This window comes from Hemitrygon akajei, chromosome 8 (genome assembly GCF_048418815.1).
Source record: "Hemitrygon akajei chromosome 8, sHemAka1.3, whole genome shotgun sequence".
NCBI classification, from domain to species: domain Eukaryota; kingdom Metazoa; phylum Chordata; class Chondrichthyes; order Myliobatiformes; family Dasyatidae; genus Hemitrygon; species Hemitrygon akajei.
The window spans coordinates 51,917,693-51,938,565 of record NC_133131.1 but is presented as its reverse complement, the minus strand read 5'-3'; the positions used below and the strand labels follow the sequence as shown (position 1 = coordinate 51,938,565).

The window sequence follows — 20,873 nt, the reverse complement described above, 5'->3', positions numbered from 1 at the left end:
AGCGGAGGTTTGAAATCGGAGTTCTCCCTCTCCTAGATGAGCTAATGTCCATGGTTAACGAGCCCCATCTGCCCGGAGCAGAGGGTTTTAAGGCGCCAGTGGCCCGCCTTTGCCCTTCTCCTGTCAGTGAGAACGACTTCACCGGGCATAAGAACTAGGCCACATGTGAAGGCCAGGAGCTGGACTTGTTTGTCAGAGGCTGTTTGAGACTCAAGCCATGAAGAGCATTTGTTTTAGCAGTGGGAGATCATCCCCATTACCACCCTTTGGCTATGACTACCCTTGGAGCCACCAGAGTCCGTACATGTCACCATTTACAAAGAGAGGTGTGTAAATAGGGCCCGAAGGATCATTGGAGACCCGAGTCACCCCAACCACAAACTGTTCCAGCTGCTACCATCCGGGAAACGGTACCGCAGCATAAAAGCCAGGACCAACAGGCCATCAGACTGACTAGTTCATGCTGATACAATTGTATTTCTATGTTATACTGACTGTCCTGTTGTACATACTGTTTATTATAAATTGCCATAAAGTGCACATTGCACATTTAGACAGAAATGTGGCGTAAAGACTTTTACTCCTCATGTATGTGAAGGATGTAAGTAATAAAGTCAGTTCAGTTCTGATTCTTCCTCAACAAAAATCTCTAGAATAGTAACTGTAAACAGGAGCAATGAAAGAGCAAGAGCATAGAAAATAACAACCTGCTGAAATGGAAATATAAATAAATAGCAATCAGTAACGAGAGCATGAAATGACAAGATAAAGAGCCTTTAAAGTGAGATCACTGGTTGTGGGAACATTTCAATAGATGAGTGTAGTTATCCTCTTTTGTTCAATAGCCTGATGGTTGAGGGGTAGTAACTCCTTGAACCTGGTGGTGTGAGTTTGAGGCACCTATACCTTCAGCGAGAAAGCAGCACAGCAAACATTAAGATCAGCTTCCTTTCACCGTACCTTCTATCCCACCAAAATAACTTCTCTCTACTTACTCATGTCAGAGTTTATTCCTAATCAGGAAGTCGAACTGTGATAAATTTGAAAGACAAATTTTTGCAAAGGTGTTGGTTTAAGACTGTTTGTCATCAGCCGCCAAAACTGGTCATGTGACTTCCCAGGGTTGCCAATGTGACTGATGTGGCTATTGTCTTGGAGGGTTTGATGGCGTCAGAGCTGGAACGATGTTCTCTTTGGCCAAGGAGTCGTGGTCTCAATGTAAGGGGGAGATTGAGACTGTTTGGAAATGAGCAAAGCATTCCTCACCCAGAAGGTAATGGACATTGGGAATTCTTTCCCCTGAAGGTTCAGGAGGTTCAGCCACTGATTTTTGATTTTTGGTGTAGGAGGAATGAAATTATAGGGATAGTGCAGGAAGATTGGACTGAAGTGGGAGATCAACTAGGACCTTGTTAAATGGGGGAGGCAGCTCAAAGGTTTGAAAGGCCTGCCCTGTTTGAATTCTATACAATTTGTCCTACTATTTACCAAAAGCGTATTCTTATTGGAATTGGTTATTCCTGTCACGTACACTGAAATACAGTGAGAAGCTTGTTTTGCATACTCCAGATACGAATCAAATCATTACACAATGCATGTTGAAAGGCCTTGGTAAAGTGGATGAGGAGAGGATGTTTTTGAAGACCAGAGGGCACAGCCTCAGAATAGAGGGACTTCATTTAGAACAGAGATGAGGAGGAATTTCTTTAGCCAGAGGGTGGTGAATCTGTGGAATTCTTTGCCACAGGTGGCTGTGGAGGCTGAGTCATTGGGTATATTTAAGGCAGAGGTTGATCGATTCTTGATCGGTCAGGGCGTGAATGGATATGGAGAGAAGGCGGGAGATTAGGGCTGAGAGGGGAATGGGTCAGCCAAGATGAAATGGTACAGACTAGATGGGCCAACTGGCTGAATACTGCTGCTATATCTTATGATCTTGTGTATGGAGGTAAAACAAACTAAAAAGATTTCAGAATGCAAAATAAAGTGTAACAGCCACAGAGTAAGTGCAGTTCAAATCAATGAGGTCATAACGCAGATCGTGAGGTCAGGAGTCAACTTGTCACAATAGGGAACTATTTAGTAATTTTTAACAGCGGGGTAGAAGCTGTCTTTGGCAAGGTATGTGCTTTCAGGCTTTTGTCTCTAACGCCCATTGTTGGGTAACTTGCGTAGAGTCTGTTTTATTCCTTGTGAGAACTTGCCTTGGCAGATGCAGCATTAAATGGTGGGCTGGTTCAGGAACAGACACTGCAGCAAGAAGCCTTGTACTCTCGACCAGAAGCTGAGAACAGAAGACACAAATTCACTTTGGTGGTATTCACACAGGATGCTCAAACCAGCAGCGGGCTCATTTCAGAGTCTGATAAGCTTGTCGCGAACGTGAACTGTGGAGGCTCTGGGTCTGTTTCCCTTGGAGCAGAGCTGGTTACTGGTATGTGACTGAGGTACGTGAAGTTATTGGAGTAGAGACAGGGTGGACTTCAGCAAACCTTTCCCCTTATCAGAGGTGGATAAATCGAGAGGAAGTGGAATTTGGGTAAGCGGTAAGAGATTTAAAGGGGATCTGAGGGGAATATTTTTCACCCAGACAGGGTGAGTACCTGGGTCTGTCAGAGAGAGAGTGGTGGAATTTGAGTCTGGAAGAGCAGTTGAATTGCTTGACCTTGGGAGTGGTGAGGTGAGATTAGTACAGAAGGGTTCCCACTGGTTGGCTGAGATGTAGAGGGTCGAATTCTCAATTTTCTCATTACAATCTGAAGTTATAATGTTTGATTCAACAGCCATGACTGTCATGTACATCCCGTGTCTCTGAGTCTCTTCTGTACCTGTGCGGTCATCTGGAAACACAGAATGATTCCTGATGCAGGCTTTCACTCTGAGATGTTGACAATACCTTTCCCCTTACAGACGCTGCTCAACCCATGTTAGATTATTTATTGTACAGAGTACTCCTGCTGTGGCCTAACTGATGTCATACCGTAACCTTCCTGCTCATTCACTTAATCACAAACAGAGAAAATCTGCAGATGCTGGAAATCCCAGCAACACGCACAAGTCCTGCTGCAGGGTCTCGGCCCGAAGCATCGACTGTACTCTTTTCCATTGATGCTGCCTGGCCTGCTGAGTTCCTCCAGCATTTTGTGTGTGTTGCTGCTCATATATTCTTTGTTGTGTCTAATGAAGGCAAGTGTCATACACGTTTTCAGTATCTTAACGATCTGTGCCCGCACTTCACAGATCCTTGGTCAGATCCTGAAACCACCACGGTGGGCTTCACAGCTGAACAGGTGAGAAGACAGCTGAAATGTCTCCACCCAAGCAAGGCTGCAGGCCCAGGTGGTGTCATCCCTAGGGTGCTCAAAGCCAGTGCCCCCAGCTGTGTGGAGTACTTCACCATGTCTTCAACCTGAGCCTGAGTCTCTAGAAGGTTCCTGTGCTGTGGAAGACGTCCTGCCTCGTTCCTGTACCGAAGACACCGTGCCCCAGTGGCTCCAATGACTACAGACCGGTGGCATTGACCTCCCACATCATGAAGACCCTGGAGAGACTTGTTCTAGAGCAGCTCCGGCCTATGGTTAGGCCACACTTAGACCCCCTCCAGTTCGCCTATCAGCCCCGACTAGGAGTTGAGGATGCCATCATCTACCTGCTGAACCGTGTCTACGCCCACCTGAACAAGCCGGCGAGCACTGTGAGGGTCATGTTTTTTGACTTCTTCAGTGCGTTCAGCACCATCCACCCTGCTCTGCTGGGTGAGAAGCTGACAGTGATGCAGGTGGATGCTTCCCTGGTGTCATGGATTATTGATTACCTGACTGGCAGACCACAGTACGTGTGCTTGCAACACTGTGTGTCAGACAGAGTGGTCAGCAGTACTGGGGCTCCACAGGGGACTGTCCTGTCTCCCTTTCTCTTCACCATCTACACCTTGAACTTCAACTACAACACAGAGTCTTGCCATCTTCAGAAGTTTTCTGATGACTCGGCCATAGTTGGATGCATCAGCAAGGGAGATGAGGCTGAGTACAGGGCTACTGTGGGAAACTTTGTCACATGGTGCGAGCAGAATCATCTGCAGCTTAATGTGAAAAAGACTAAGGAGCTGGTGGTGGAGCTGAGGAGGGCTAAGGCACCGGTGACCCCTGTTTCCATCGAAGGGGTCAGTGTGGACATGGTGGAGGATTACACATACCTGGGGATACGAATGGACAATAAACTGGACTGGTCAAAGAACACTGAGGCTGTCTACAAGAAGGGTCAGAGCCATCTCCATTTCCTGAGGAGACTGAGGTCCTTTAACATCTGCCGGACGATGCTGAGGATGTTCTACGAGGCTGTGGTGGCCAGTGCTATCATGTTTGCTGTTGTGTGCTGGGGCAGCAGGCTGAAGGTAGCAGACACCAACAGAATCAACAAACTCATTCGTAAGGCCAGTGATGTTGTGGGGGTGGAACTAGACTCTCTGATGGTGGTGTCTGAAAAGAGGATGCTGTCCAAGTTGCATGCCATCTTGGACAATGACTCCCATCCACTCCATAATGTACTGGTTAGGCACAGGAGTACATTCAGCCAGAGACTCATTCCACCGAGATGTAACACTGAGCGTCATAGGAAGTCATTCCTACCTGTGGCCATCAAACTTTACAACTCCTCCCTCGGAGTGTCAGACACCCTGAGCCAATAGGCTGGTCCTGGACTTATTTCCACTTGGCATGATTAACTTATTATTATTTAATTATTTATGGTTTTATATTGCTATATTTCTTCACTATTCTTGGTTGGTGCGGCTGTAACAGAACCGAATTTCCCTCGGGATCAATAAAGTATGTCTGTCTGTCTGTTGTACACCGAGATCCCTCTGTTCCTCCGCATTCACGACCAATCATGCTGTATGGTTTATATGTGTTGTACCTCCAAGTGCATCACCTTGCAGGTATACTGATTAAATTCCATCAAAGAATTCACTGTCACAGACGGCTGTGGAAGCCAAGTCACTGAGGACATTTAAAGCAGAGGTTCTTGATTAGTCAGGTTGTCAAAGATTCCGGGGAGAAGGCAGGAGACTGGGATTGAGAGGGATAATAAATCAGCCATGATGGAATGGTGGAACAAACTCAATGGGCTGAATGGCCTAATTCCATTCTTATATGTTATTGTTGGTTGTGCCCATCATACTAAATGATTTTTATGCCATCCTTTAGACTGCGATTAGTCTTCTCATTGTCAATAACACGACCGATTGTTGTGTCGCCCGCAAACTTACTAATCATATCTTTTACATTTATATTGAATTGTTAACGCAGTAAAGGTTGCAGCATTGATCCTTGGGTGTATCACTGGTCACAGGCTTCCGATCACACAACCGATTCACCACCAGCACACTCTGGCTCCTAATACCAAGCTAAGCTTGGAGCCACGTTACCACGCTGCTCTGAATCCAGTGGGCTTTCACTGATTGCACCAGTCTCCCTGGTGCACCTGGGACCTTGTCAAAGGCAACGTGAGGGAAGAGGATGGAAGCCCGTAGGGGAGGGGAGGAGTGCAAGCTTGTGGGTGATAGCTGAATCCAGGTGCGGGAGGAGAATGGGGGAATGATGTGCCCCTCTCTCTTTGTTGGTTTGCCTCTTCCCCTGAACATAGTCATAAAATACTTACTCATTTTTCTTAATCCCTCTGCTTGTGATACTTTCTGGCTCCTTTTTGTCCCCTAATTTTTCTGTTGGGGGCACCCCGTGGACACTCTAGCTCCATGGTGCTGGAAGGTTGTTCAGTCTGATGCACCATCAATAACTCTCTCTGAGACGTGGTCGAGATATCGGCTTTTATTGACTGGAAGAAAGAACAAGCAGTAGTTGACCACCATACTACATCCTGGAGAATGAGGCCGGGCTCAGGCCTCAATCGCCTTTATACAGGGGTCTGTGGGAGGAGCCACAGGAGCAGTCAGCAGGGGGCGTGTGTATGTAGTTCACCACACAGTGTCTGTGAATACACTAGCACTGCCCTGTGCTGTTGGATACAATGCCCTCAGACACCTGGAGATTATCGGGAGAACCCCACAACTTGAGCCTACCGAGGAAATCCAGTACTCCGGGGAAATGGACAGTGAAAGGCAGTACCATCCCCGGACGTGAGTGAATTACTGGGAGAAGGGTGGTTCCTCACACCACATATGGATGTTTGAACATTAGATTTTACCTGTTGCTAGGACCTGAAAACATTGCCTGTGACATTAACACTAATTCAGTTCCCTCAAGCTGTCAAATTGATTGAAAACAGATGTGACAAACAGCTGGGGTGATTTATACCCAGAGAATAACATTAAACCAGGTTACAGCTCTGCTGAACATAGCTGCCAACAGGCATTTGTATATTAGCTATTATCAGTATAGGAGTCGGGACATTACAAGATGTTGGTGAGGCTGCATTTGGAATATTGTGTTCACTTTGCAACAGCTGGAAAGATTGCAGAGGAGATTTATGAGAATGGTGTCAGGTCTTGAGGGGTGGAGTAATTGGGGGAGGTTAGCCAGACTCTATTCCTTGGACTGAGGTGCGACATTATAAAATAATGAGGGACATAGATAGGAGGAACACACGTGGTCCTTTTCCCAGGTAAGGGAACTAAAAGGCTGGAGGGCACAGGTTTAATGTGAGGAGAGAAAGACTTCTAAAGGACCTGAAGGGCAAGCTCTTCCTAGAGAGGGTGCTGGGATGGGGTCGGTGCTCTCATTCCTGTTCACATCAGTGGTGTTGAGATTGAGAGCTTTGAGATCCTTGATAGCCTGTCCTGGTCCAACCACGCTAATGTCCCACCCAAGAAAGCTCACCATTGTTTCTTCCTCAGGAGGATGAAGAAATTTAGCATGTCCCCAACGACTCTACCGATTTTTATCGAAACACCATCGAAAGCATTCAACGGATGCTGCCTGACCTGCTGAGTTCATCCAGCTTGTTTGTACGTATCGAAAGCATTCAGTCTGGATGCATGATGGTTTGGTACGACCACCGCTCTGTGTTGACTGCAAGAGAGTTGCGGACACAGCTCAACACATCACTGAAACCAGCCTCCCCTCAGTGAACTCTGTCTCAGTAAAGCACCAGATTAATGAATAACGTGACCCACCCTGGACATTCACTCCTTTCCCCTCTCCCCTCTCCCATCAGGCAGGAAATACAAAAGCCTGAAAGCACGTACCACCAGACTCGAGCAACTTCGATCCCTCTCTTATCAGACTCTTAGGCAATGAGATAGGACAGGTGACAGAAGCTTGTGTAGGGGAACACCTTGGATCTAGCGATCATAATGCCATTAGTTTCAAGATAGTTATGGAAAAGGGTATATCTGGTCCTCCGGTTAAGATTCTAAATTGGAGAAAGGTCAATTTTGATGGTGTCAGAAAGGATCTGGCAAGTATGGATTGGGACAGGCTGTTTTCTGGCAAAGGTGTACTTGATAAGTGGGAGGCCTTCAAAAGGGAAATTTGAGAGTACAAAGCTTTTATGTGCTTGTTAGAATAAAAGGTAAAGATAACTGGTTTCAGCTACCTTCATTTTTGAGAGATTGAGGCCCTGGGTAAGAGAAAGAAGGTGTACTTCGGGTACAGGTAGGAAGGAGCAAATAAGGTACTTGAAGGGTATAAGAAATGCAAGACACACACAAAATGCTGGTGGAACACAGCAGACCAGACGAAGGGTCTCGGCCCGAAACGTCGACAGTGCTTCTCCCTATAGATGCTGCCTGGCCTGCTGTGTCCCACCAGTATTTTGTGTGAGTTGCTTGAATTTCCAGCATCTGCAGATTTCCTCGTGTTTGCTTTTTAAGAAATGCAAGAGAACACTTAACAGGAAAACAGCAGGGCGAAAAGAAAGCAAACTAGGGGAAGGAGACTTCGGAAGGTTAGCAAGGGGCAAAATAGATAAATGAATTGACTTTATTTCTTACATCCTTCACATACATGAGGAGTAAAAATCTTTACGTTACTTCTCCATCTAAATGTGCAATGTGCAATTTATTATAAATAGAACAGTCAGTGTAATATAGAGTGCACTCAAGTCAGCGTGAGTTAATCAGTCTGATGGCCTGGTGGAAGAAGCTGTCCTGGAGCTTGTTGCTCCTGGCTTTAATGCTGTGGTACCATTTCCCAGATGGTAGCAGCTGGAACAGTTTGTGGTGGGGTGACTCGGGTCCCCAATGATCCTTAGGCCCTTTTTACGCACCTGTTGCTGGAAGTATCCTGAATAGTAGGAAATTCACATCCACAGATGCGCTGGGCTGTCCGCACCACTCTCTGCAGAGTCCTGCAATTAAGGGAGGTACAGTTCCCACACCAGGTGGTGATGTAGCCAGTCAAGATGCTCTCAATTGTGCCCCTATAGAAAGTTCTTAGGATTTGGGGGCCCATACCAAACTTCCTCAACCAGTGTGCCGTTTCACCCCACAGCTGGTGTGTACAGACCATATGAGGTCCTTGGTAATATGGAAACAATACTGATTAATAAGTAAACAATAAATATCGAGAACATGAGATGAAGAGTCCTTGAAAGTGAGTCCATAGGTTGTGGGAACAGTTGAGTGAAGTTATCCCCTTTGGTTCAAGCCTGATGGTTGAGGAACAATAATGTTCCTGAACCTGGTGGTGAGAATCCAGAGACTCCTGTACCACCTTCCCGATGGCAATAATGAGAAGAGAGCAAGACCTGATGATAGATGCTGCTTTCCTGCGACAACTCTCCGTGTAGATGTGCTCAGTGGTGGGGCTGGCTTTCCCTGTGATGGACTGGGCCGTATCCATTACCTTTTGTGCAATTTTCTGTTCAAGCCTATTGGTGTTTCGATACCAGACTACAGTGCACAGTCCACCACACGTCCATAAAAGTTTGTCAAAGTTTTAGATGTCATTCCGAATCTTCACAAACTCATAAGGAAGTAGGTGTACTCCCATGTTTTCCTCATAATTTCACTTAGATGCTGGGCCCAGGACAGGTCCGTAGAAATTATAGCATCAAGGAATTTAAGTCTCTACCTCTGATCCTCTGAAGACAGGCTCATGGATCTCTGGTTTCCTCCTCCTGAAGTCAATAATCAGCTCCTTGGTCCTGCTGACATTGGGTAAGAAGTTGTTGTTGTGGCACCACTCAGCCAGGTTTTCAATCTCTCTCCCATATGCTGATTCTCACCACCTCTGATTCAGTGTACATCAGTGGTGTCATCAGCAAACTTGAAAATGGTATTGGAGCTGTGCTTAGCCACGCAGTCTCAAGTGTTGAGCAAGCAGAGCAGGGACTGACCACACAGCCCTGTAGTGCATCTGTGCTGATGGAGATTGTGGAGGAGATGTTGTTGCAATCTGAACTAACTGGGGTCCACTAGTGAGGAAATTGAGGATCCAATTGCACAAGGAGGAATCAAAACAAAGGTCTTGAAGCATGTTGGTTAATTTTGAGGTGATGATGGTATTGAATGCCAAATTACAGTCAATAGAGAGCAGCTTAATGTGCGTATCTTTACTGGCCAGATGTTCTCGAGTTGAGTGAAGAGCCAATAAGATGGCATCTGCTGGGCACCTGTTGCTCCAGTAGGCAAACTGGAGCAGATCCACATTGCTTCTCAGGCCGGAGTTGATATGTTTCATCACCGACCTCTCAAACACTTCATCACAGTGGATGTAAGTGCCACTGGATGATAGTCGTTGAGGCACGTTACCACGTTCTTCTTAGGCACTGGTATAATTGAAGCCTGCTTGAAGCAGGTGGGTACCTCAGACTGTGGAAGCGAGAGGTTAAAGTTCTCAGTGACCACTCTAGCCAGTCGATCAAAACAGGTCTTTATTTCTCAGCCAGGTACCCCATCTGGGCCAGATGCTTCTTATGGGGTCACCCACCTGAAGGCTGCTCGCATATCGACCTCAGAGACTGAAATCATTGGGGGTTGTTGGAGTTCATGATGGTTCATCCATGTTTTGATGGTTAAAACGAGCATAGAAGGTGAAGCCCTTTGTTGCCCATGTCATTTGGTTTTGTTTTAGAAAAGGTAATATCATTCATGCCTCCTTCGTTGATCCACATTTACTCTGGAATTGCCACTTCACTTTCTGGGGATCGTACCTGGATCTCTTGGTCAGCAGATGTGAGTGTCTCTGACCTGGCCCTCAGCAGATTGTGGATCTCATGGTTCATCCAGACTCTGAATGATCTAGTGCGACACACCGGTCTACAACTGTTCATGACAGCCATGGTGTACTCATTCAGGTGAGTCCTTATCTTGGTATAACAGCGGTCTCGTGTGCTCGGAGCTCTGGTGCTACAGGTTATATGTTGATGGTCATTAGGAAGGGATATCTTCAAACAAGCGTGATCAAAATCCTTGATGGTGATTTGAGGTTATGACTGTACACAGACTAGAGGGTGATGCTTTTGCTATCTTGAGGTAGATGAGAGTGGATAAATCCCTGGGGCATGACGAGCTTTTCCCTTGGATCCTGTGAGAGGTTCGTGCAGAAATTGTGGCAGCAATACTTAAAATGTCCTTAGCCGTGCCATCAGTATTGGGCAAGTTTTGGAAGGTATTCTAAGGGGCCCGCAGCTCTTTGGAGAACAAAGGGGTCTGGGAATGCAGATCCATAATTCCTTGAAAGTAGTAGAACAGGTACTGTAGATAGAGTTGTAAAGAAAGCTTTTGGCACATAGGCCTTTGTAAATCAAAGTACTGAGTGCAGGAGATGGGATGTTATGTTGAAGGTGATGAGGTCTATTTTGGACTACCGGGTACAGTCTTGGTCACCTACCCACGGGCAAGATGTAAGTAAGATTGAAAGGGTCCAGAGAAAATTTACCAGGATGTTGCAGGATTTGAGGCCCCCGAGTTATAGGGGAAGTTGAATAGGTTAGGACTTTATTTTCTGGAGTGTAGAAGAACGAGGGGAGATTTGATGGAGGTATACAGAATTATGAGGGGTATAGATAGGGTAAATGCAAGCAGGCTTTTACCACTGAGATTGGGTGAGACTAGAACTAGAGATCATGGTTTAATGGTGAAAGGTGAAATAATTAACGGGAACATGAGAGGGAATTTCTCCAGTGGTGAGAGTGCGGAATGAGCTGCCACGGCAAGTGGTAGATGTGGCTTTGATTTCAACATTTAAGAGAAATTTGGATAGGTGCCTGGATGGAAGGGGTGTGGAGGGCTGTGGTCAGGGTGCTGTTTGATGGGACAAAGAGATTAATACTTCAGCATGAATTAGTTGGGCCAAAGGGCCTGTATCTGTACTGTAGTGCTCTATGACTCTAAGCGTAAAAATATCACTTGATGGTGAAAGATTTCTCCAATTTCCCTCGTTTGAACAGGAAGTCCATTTCTGCATTCTTTTTGCAAGTCATTTTCTGATGTCATGAGGGGCACTCCCTTGGATGTAAGTGCTTTCTTTTTAATCTAACCATTAAATATTTACTACTTTTGAGTGCCCGCAGCTCAACACACATCCATTTCAATTCTGGTGCTCCCTGCCCCCGAACGGTTAATGAGCCAAACTATTCTGCTTCCTCTTCCTTGGGAGGTGGATAAGCTGGCTCAGGCGGCAGTCATGTCAGGTTGCGCAGTGACCAGGAGTGCAGCAGATGGAGATCAGATAATCACACTGTTCCTCAGCTGCTAACGTAGCAGAGTTTCAGCACAGGCCGGTGTTGACTGCTCCTGCAGTTGAACCTTTGCGGGCAGTTGTTGTCCAAGGCGCAGGGACGAGGGATTCCCCGCTCACTCCTCGACAAAGACTGATGAGGTGTGGACAATGTGTGATGTTGTCCTGGATTTCGCCTGGTGGAACCACAGTATGGATCAGTCAGAGGTAACGCGTCTCTGTTGTGATATTGGGAGCTCGTATGGTGATCATTTCCTTTGTTTATCTGTCACTGCTACTTTGCGTGTGCCTTTCTCCTTCTCCCCGCTAGTGATCTGAAGCAAATTGGTAACCCCATGGCCTATTGGGCACCAGTCTGCTGCCCAGCCCAGACTTGTTAGTTACACTGAGCCTGAGGGTTGTGGTTTCAAACCTCTGTCCAGAAACGTCAGCACCTGACGTTCCAGTACGACCATTAGAAACTGGCATTCTAATGCAGGAGGTACAGCGGGCACCGGAACAGCCCAGCCTGCTTTTGGGTGCTCCGAACCGAGCAGGGTTATTTGGGCTGGGTGGAGTGGTGGTCCCAGGGAGGGATGGAGGCCATGCAAGCTTCTCTCCGCTGCAGTGGCCACCAGTGTTGTAAGTAACAGCAGCAAGGAAGGAATCCTTGAAATGGTGGGTTTGGTGACCTTTCACCTCAGACCGGTATCGAGACAAGCTGCCGGTGGGATTGGTGACCTCTCACCTCAGACCGGTACCGAGGAAAGCTGCCGGTGGGATTGGTGACCTCTCACCTCAGACCGGTACCGAGGAAAGCTGCCGGTGGGATTGGTGACCTCTCACCTCAGACCGGTACCGAGACAAGCTGCCGGTGGGATTGGTGACCTTTCACCTCAGACTGGTACCGAGGAAAGCTGCCGGTGGGATTGGTGACCTTTCACCTCAGACCGGTACCGAGACAAGCTGCCGGTGGGATTGGTGACCTTTCACCTCAGACTGGTACCGAGGCAAACTGCCGGTGGGATTGGTGACCTTTCACCTCAGACTGGTACCGAGGAAAACTGTCGGTGGGATTGGTGACCTTTCACCTCAGACTGGTACCGAGACAAGCTGCCGGTGGGATTGGTGACCTCTCACCTCAGACCGGTACCGAGACAAGCTGCCGGTGGGATTGGTGACCTCTCACCTCAGACCGGTACCGAGACAAGCTGCCGGTGGGATTGGTGACCTCTCACCTCAGACTGGTACCGAGGCAAACTGCTGGTGGGATTGGTGACCTTTCACCTCAGACTGGTACCGAGGAAAACTGTCGGTGGGATTGGTGACCTTTCACCTCAGACCGGTACCGAGGCAAACTGCCGGTGGGATTGGTGACCTTTCACCTCAGACTGGTACCGAGGCAAACTGCCGGTGGGATTGGTGACCTCTCACCTCAGACCGGTACCGAGGCAAACTGTCGGTGGGATTGGTGACCTCTCACCTCAGACCGGTGCTGAGACAAGCTGCCGGTGGGATTGGTGACCTCTCACCTCAGACCGGTACTGATCCTGATCTCTGGTGTTGTCTGTGTGGAGTCTGCACGCCCCAGTTTTCTCCCATGTCCCAAAGGTGTGCGGGTTTGTGGGTTGGTTGGCTCCTGGTGTGTGGGTATTTCTGTATAATTTGTTTTCTGTGTGTTGTCTGAACTTACCTGCCTGTGATCCTGCTGTGGGCAAGTGGTGACACCACACCGTGTGCACGGCGACGACTGGCTTGCCTTGAGTGCTAGGATGGATGAGAGTGTGGGAGGGTAATAAATGGGTTTTGTGTAGGGTCAGCATGAACTCAGTGGGGTGAAGGGCCGCTTTTAGTGCAATGTCTCCGAGTACCTTGGCTATGTTCAGTACAGAGGACTGGAACTGAAGATCAGTCACCAAACAGGTAAACATGCTTGTAAACATGCAACCTGTTCACCTCAGCAGAGCCAGAGCAGTCTTGCCCTGGAAGTGTCCTGTGATGAATTATTTATTGTATGTTTAATGTATTGTCCTTGTCCGGAGCAGGGCATTCCCGTTGTCCTAGGATGAATAATTTCTTGTTATTATTTATTTAGCGATATCACGTGGCGAAGGCTCTTTGAGCCAAGCCACCCCTGCAACCCCGGGTAACCCTCTTTTGACTCACCAGACAATATACCCAGTGCATCTTTGCACTGTGGGGGAAACCGAAGCCCCTGGGAAAACACTTGTATTCCATGGGGAGGACGTAAATATTCCTCACAGACGGTGCAGGAATTGAACTCTGAACTCGAGTAATGCCTCGAGCTGTAATAGCTCTGAACTCACTAACCGCTATGCTAATGTGGCGCCAATTAGACCACAGTCCCCAAAGGACAACCACGGGCAGTGGGCTAGAATCCCACCATGGCAACTCCCATACCTACTCTGAAATGCTCCATGCCATTCAATCTTCCTTCAGTCTCCAGCACAGGCCTCTCTTGTCTCCCCACCCTTCCCATCCCTGCTGTTCTTCCAGTCAGCCCAGTGACTATCTGACTCCTTCAGAGGGGCCCCAACTGACAACATTCCCCAACCCCCTGCCCCCGCCTGATCACAGATCACAGACACAGGGCCCAATCAGGCCCACAACTTTGGAGGCTTGAGAAAGCCTCGGGTGTTGCTGAGATTCATGGCAGCTGGCCCATGCACTGATCCCACTGAGGATCAGTGTATCTGAGATAGTTGGTATGTGATCTTTTTTATTAATGCGAAGTGTGGCCAACAGCACACACTTCACTGCTGGTAGTTGAGCTGAGGTTGCTGGGGAAGTGGTGGTCTCCAGCTGAAAGCCCAGGTAAATGTAACAGGAAGTTTTCAGATATCTCAGAGCTTGCTGGCTGAGCAGAGGTAAGAGGAAAGGCAAGTTATGCAGAAGGTGCAGGCCTGGTGGAATCATAATGTGGCCAACTGTGAGTGTGAAGAGTAGGGAAGCAGAATCTTTCTTTGAACGTTGGCACTGTTGTCCTCAAACACGCACAGAAAACTATCTGCATTCGCAGTAAGAATTACAAAATGGAAATGGTAGACATATATTATAGTATACAAGGCTTAGAAATATTATTCCATTTTCACAAAAGCTAGGTGAGACTTGTCTGAAGTACTGAATGTGTATTTGATTTCCTAATCCAGGGCAATAAAGTTCCTTTAAGAAAGATCCAGTGAAACTTGACTGGAGCAGTTGCCAATAGTTGGTGATTGTCCTCTGAGTTAGAGAAATATTCCTTGTAATTTAGAGAAAAATGAGAGGTGTATATTGAAATGTAAAAGTTTCAAGGGAGCCGAATGGCTAAATGCTGGAAGACTGTTTTGGATGTGGAAGTGAGGGAGGTGGGTCTGGTACCAGCCCTAAGGTTGAATGATGCTGAAAGCTCGGTGGCACAACTATTTATTATATAAAAACTGGAAGCTCAACGGGTGTGGAGAGAGGAAGCAGTTGTTAACCCTTCAGCTCAAAGGCTCTTGACATAGGAGGAAAGAGAGAAAACAGGTTTCCTTTACTGATAATTGTGAATGGAGACCCTGTTAATTTGTAGACTGGTTGGAATCTGGTTGAACACATTGTCCTTATTCCAGTGGAATCCAGAACCGAGTCCCATGACTCGGGCAGCAGCGTGGGGCATCTCTAGAGGGCAGATGTCGCAGACTGGGCCCGGTGTCAGGTCTAAGGGAAAATGCAGAGAAACTGCATAATAAAAACAAAATACGGGAGACACTCAGCAGGTCAGGATACCAATGTGCAGAGAGGCTGAAGATCCTAAAAATCTATGGTCTGAACTGTCAGCTGTTTTTGTCTCCACAGCTGCTGTCTGACTAGCTAAGTGTTTCCAGCACTTACTGTTTATACTTTGGGTGTCTAATGTCTGTAGTCATTGAGTGCCAATTCTGATGGGTGCAGAGGAAAGGGGAATGAGGCTGGTGGGATTGTTCAACAAGAACTGAATGGCCTCCTGTTGTGCCATAAGAAACAAGGTGATTCAGATCTTGGAGCAGAATTTGGCCAATTGAGTTTAAGATGGGGCTGGTGAAACAGTAATAACTTGCTAGCAGCAAAAACAACTACTAATTACTTTATTAATCACACTTTTTCTCAAAAGTGATCAATAACCTGTAACTTCTCTTTTGGGATTGAGTTTATGACCTGACATCTTTGCGGTGTGAACTGAAGATGCAGGACGGTTACACTGTGGTGCGTACGTGTTGAATCAAGGCAGTGGGGTCTGGGCCTGAGAGTGGGGAATGTGCCAATGTTTGGTTGCTGGAGTGGACTTCCAGGGGATTCAAAGCAGCAGAACCAGAGCGAGGCAGTGTCGAGGTGGAGGGGCTCGGGCCTGAGAGTGGGGAATGTGCCAATGTTTGGTTGCTGGAGTGGACTTCCAGGGGATTCAAAGCAGCAGAACCAGAGTGAGGCAGTGTCGAGGTGGAGGGGCTCGGGCCTGAGAGTGGGGAATGTGCCAATGTTTGGTTGCTGGAGTGGATTTCCAGGGGATTCAAAGCAGCAGAACCAGAGCGAGGCAGTGTCGAGGTGGAGGGGCTCGGGCCTGAGAGTGGGGAATGTGCCAATGTTTGGTTGCTGGAGTGGACTTCCAGGGGATTCAAAGCAGCAGAACCAGAGCGAGGCAGTGTCGAGGTGGAGGGGCTCGGGCCTGAGAGTGGGGAATGAGCTGAGGTTTGACCAATTTAAGGAGACATCTCACCTCTCTCGGAAGTTCGGGAAGTCTCCCGCATATTGATAGCGGCTCCTTGACGCCCACAAATTATATACAATACCCTGGAAATCGAGTTATTTGAGAGCGAGCGAGAGGAGGAGGGAGGAGAGGGGGAGGGGGAGAGGGATGTAGCAAGAGAGTGACAGAGAGAGCATCCTGATTGGTCGCTCTTTGTGCTAAGTAGACCTATCAGTTTTCTCTGTGGGCGGGCTTTACAGTTGACCTCTCTCTCTCTTTCATTGTCCATCAGTTCAGTTTAGTGTCCTGATGCACCATGGCAGAATGTTCCAAAAAAAGAAAATTTAAAACGTACTTCACCCCTGACTACACTACAGTGTACCCCGCCTAATAGGGGTCAAAAATAATGACAGTGTTGCTCGCTGCACTGTTTGCAACAGTGACTTTTCTATTGCCCGTGGAGGGTTAAATGACTGTAGAAGACATGTTGAGGTGAGTTTAACAGGTGTCATTCGTTCATTAGCATAGCTAACGTTATTTAAACTAGCTGGCTAGCTGTTAAGGAGCTACTCTATTGATGTCCTATGTAATGAGGCCAAACTCCCTGTAGACTTGCTTAAAGTTGTAATAGAATATAAAATAACGACCCCATGATAATATAAGTACATATTTTAATGTCACATTTTCTGCATAAGACAATATAATAAGGATACACCTAATGCTTTTATTTCTTTTAGGGACCACAACATATTAGCTTTGATATTGCCAACAAAATACTCAACAAGGAAAATATATATTTAGGGGGTGGGGGTGGTGCTACCTACCTGAAATGAGTTTTTGCAGGGTGGGATGTCTGAATTCAAGTGCCCTGCTGAATTGAAAAGGAAGGGTTGGGGCCGAATTGTGGTGGTGGATCTTGGGCCCAAGAGCATATCAAAATGGGAGGGCTGGGTCCGAGAGCGAGGATCAACCTGCTGTTTGGCTGATTTAAATGCTGGGCCAGATTGAAAAGGTTGGGGTGTTGGGGCCGGAGGTGAGGGGCTCATTACTTTGCTTGTCTCTGTGCTGAACTGAGACTGTTGAATGGATCGGCTGTGAGTGTCTTCATGGCTCTGGACTCATCTTCATGAACCAATTCTGAAAGTTACTTGCTTACTTTTATTGTTTATATGATTTGCTTTTGTTCTGCACATTGGGTGTTTGACGGTTTTTTTCTCAATGGGTTCTATTGTGTTTCTTTGTTTTGTGGCTGCCCGTAAGGAGACGACTCTCGAGGTTATATAATGTATACATACTTTGAACTTTGAGTTGCTCTGACATTCAATCATGGCTGATTTTTTTTTTGCTTCTCAATCCTGTTCTCCCGCTTTCTTCCCGCAATCCTTAACCCCCCCCCCCCCCCATTAAGACAGTATCAATCTCTGCCTTAAATATTTTGGTGTCCACAGCCCTCTGTGGTGACAAATTCATCAAATTCACCACCCTGCTGCTGAGGAAGTCTCTCCTCATTTCAGGTTTAAGGGGATGCCTCTTTATTCTGAGGCTGTGCCCTCAGATCCTAGATTTTCCTGCCCATGGGACCTCTGGCATGTTGCTTGTGCTTTTCACCATGAAGACTGGCACAATATTCAGTTCCATCACTATTTCCCTGTTCCTCCAGTGCTTTAATACCTGAGTAAGCAGGGAGGGAAGATGATGTAATGAAACGTTTCAGTAACATGAAAGACAAATACTATGGAGAAGCAAAGGAAGCTGAGGTTAGGGGAAGGCAGAGGGAAGACAGAAGAGTGGAGAGGAAATCTGGGTGAAGAACAAGTCAATGAAGAGAGTACAGATCCTGCTCATTCACCCACCATAACAGTATTTGATCAACACATCACCCCTTCCTTTCAAAGGATCGATCAGCTCAGAATTTCCAATCCCTATGGTCAAAAGTGCAAAACACACCACACCTGGGAAATTGTTACTTTACAATGTGATTTCATTGTCCAGCCAATGGAGAAGCACCGAGTCACGGTCTCACAGCGTGAAAACAGGTGCTTTGGTGTTCTGCATCCACATCAAACACTCAGTTACAGCAATCCTCTACTCACACCCACTTTCCTGTCAACTTCCCTCGCTCCTTCCCCACACCACCTCACTCAGAGTAATTTACTCGGCCAGTTAACCCAGAAACCCACACAGCTTTGGGGTGTGGGAGGAAACTGTAGCACCCAAAGGAAGTTCCCACCATTCGGAGGGGAAGCTGGAGAGCACACTTACAAGTTCCAAGGTCACAATTAAAACTGGAACTGAGAGGCAGTGGCTCTTACTACAGTACCACACTGCTACAACAGTTCTTGGGCCTCTGTATAAAGTAGTGTGAGTGGAGAAGGAGGAACAAGGAGGAGCCAGTGTCAATGAATCGGATGACAGATTAGTGAGGGAATACAAGTAGACAATATATGAGGCAGACATATAGGGAAAATGAGCTGTAATGAAGATACCAGGGCAGTGAAGACCACCTCGTCAAGCTGAGCTGTAGTGAAGATACCAGGGCAGTGAAGACCACCTCGTCAAGCTGAGCTGTATTGAAGATACCAGGGCAGTGAAGACCACCTCGTCAAGCTGAGCTGTAGTGAAGATACCAGGGCAGTGAAGACCACCTCGTCAAGCTGAGCTGTATTGAAGATACCAGGGCAGTGAAGACCACCTCGTCAAATTGAGCTGTATTGAAGATACCAGGGCAGTGAAGACCACCTCGTCAAGCTGAGCTGTAGTGAAGATACCAGGGCAGTGAAGACCACCTCGTCAAGCTGAGCTGTAGTGAAGATACCAGGGCAGTGAAGATCACCTTGTCAAATTGAGCTGTATTGAAGATACCAGGGCAGTGAAGACCACCTCGTCAAATTGAGCTGTAGTGAAGATACCAGGGCGGTGAAGACCACCTCGTCAAATTGAGCTGTATTGAAGATACCAGGGCAGTGAAGGCCACCTCGTCAAGCTGAGCTGTAGTGAAGATACCAGGGCAGTGAAGACCACCTCGTCAAGCTGAGCTGTAGTGAAGATACCAGGGCAGTGAAGACCACCTCGTCAAGCTGAGCTGTATTGAAGATACCAGGGCAGTGAAGACCACCTCGTCAAATTGAGCTGTATTGAAGATACCAGGGCAGTGAAGACCACCTCGTCAAGCTGAGCTGTAGTGAAGATACCAGGGCAGTGAAGACCACCTCGTCAAGCTGAGCTGTAGTGAAGATACCAGGGCAGTGAAGATCACCTCGTCAAATTGAGCTGTATTGAAGATACCAGGGCAGTGAAGACCACCTCGTCAAATTGAGCTGTAGTGAAGATACCAGGGCGGTGAAGACCACCTTGTCAAATTGAGCTGTATTGAAGATACCAGGGCAGTGAAGGCCACCTCGTCAAGCTGAGCTGTAGTGAAGATACCAGGGCAGTGAAGACCACCTCGTCAAGCTGAGCTGTAGTGAAGATACCAGGGCAGTGAAGACCACCTCGTCAAGCTGAGCTGTATTGAAGATACCAGGGCAGTGAAGACCACCTCGTCAAGCTGAGCTGTAGTGAAGATACCAGGGCAGTGAAGACCACCTCGTCAAGCTGAGCTGTAGTGAAGATACCAGGGCAGTGAAGACCACCTCGTCAAGCTGAGCTGTAGTGAAGATACCAGGGCAGTGAAGACCACCTCGTCAAGCTGAGCTGTATTGAAGATACCAGGGCAGTGAAGACCACCTCGTCAAGCTGAGCTGTAGTGAAGATACCAGGGCAGTGAAGACCACCTCGTCAAGCTGAGCAAACTATTCTCCAGAGGTGGTAATAAGTGCAGAGATGACCACACCCCACAATAAACAGCTCACAAACATCGGTCAAACTTTGACCATCAGCTGAGCTGTGGAAAATTTCTGAAACTTTTTCCAAAATCTGCTATCTCAGGCATTATAAAAGAAACCTTTCCATTAAACAATCTTGGATAACTAACTGCTGGAAGAGGTGAGTAAGAGAGTGAGATCTCGTAGGGTAGTATCCATTTGAAAATTGTAAGTCTCGTCAAGAGTGAGTCTTGTTTGAGCCAATAAAAAGAAAGGAGGTGTAAGTGGAGCAGCCGTTGTTGGAGTGGGCCAGTGTTAGAGTGGTTTGGGTTTGGCTTTAGGTCAATAGGCTTGGGCAAGTGCAGGCAGAGATCCTAAGTAAATTTCGACTATTTTTTTTTCTCTTTTAACACTTAGCTAGTGCACTGTGAATGGGTCCAGAGTTAGTGGTATCTTCCTTGTGCGAGATGTGGGAACTTTGGGAGATCTCCAGTCTCCTTGATAACTACATCTGAACAAAGTGCACTGAGCTGCAGCCCCTTAGAGGAACTGAAGATGCAGCTCGATGACCTTTGGCTCTTATGGGAGAATGTGGAGGAGATACAGTGGACAGGAACTACAGGGAGGTGGTCACCCCTAAGCTGCAGGAGGCAGGTACCTGGGTGATTGTCAGGAGAGGAGAGGAGAATAGGCAGACAGTGCAGAGTACCCTTGTGGCCAGTCCCCTCAATGATGTATACTGCTTTG

The 20,873-nt window shown here is 47.3% G+C and overlaps 1 protein-coding gene across 4 annotated transcripts in view; it reads left to right on the top strand.

The window, feature by feature from the left end:
* camkk1a (calcium/calmodulin-dependent protein kinase kinase 1, alpha a) overlaps window positions 1-20,873 on the top strand; it is a 208,279-nt gene that overhangs the window by 55,830 nt on the left and 131,576 nt on the right. Inside the window, exon 1 of one of the 4 annotated variants that reach the window (XM_073053841.1) lies at window positions 11,576-11,846. The exons of the other annotated variants lie outside the window; for them this stretch is intronic. Within the exon in view, the coding sequence (XP_072909942.1) occupies window positions 11,790-11,846 (57 nt within the window). The 5' untranslated portion in view covers window positions 11,576-11,789. Of the gene's footprint in view, window positions 1-11,575; window positions 11,847-20,873 lie in introns of those variants that run through there. 4 annotated transcript variants of the gene reach the window in all.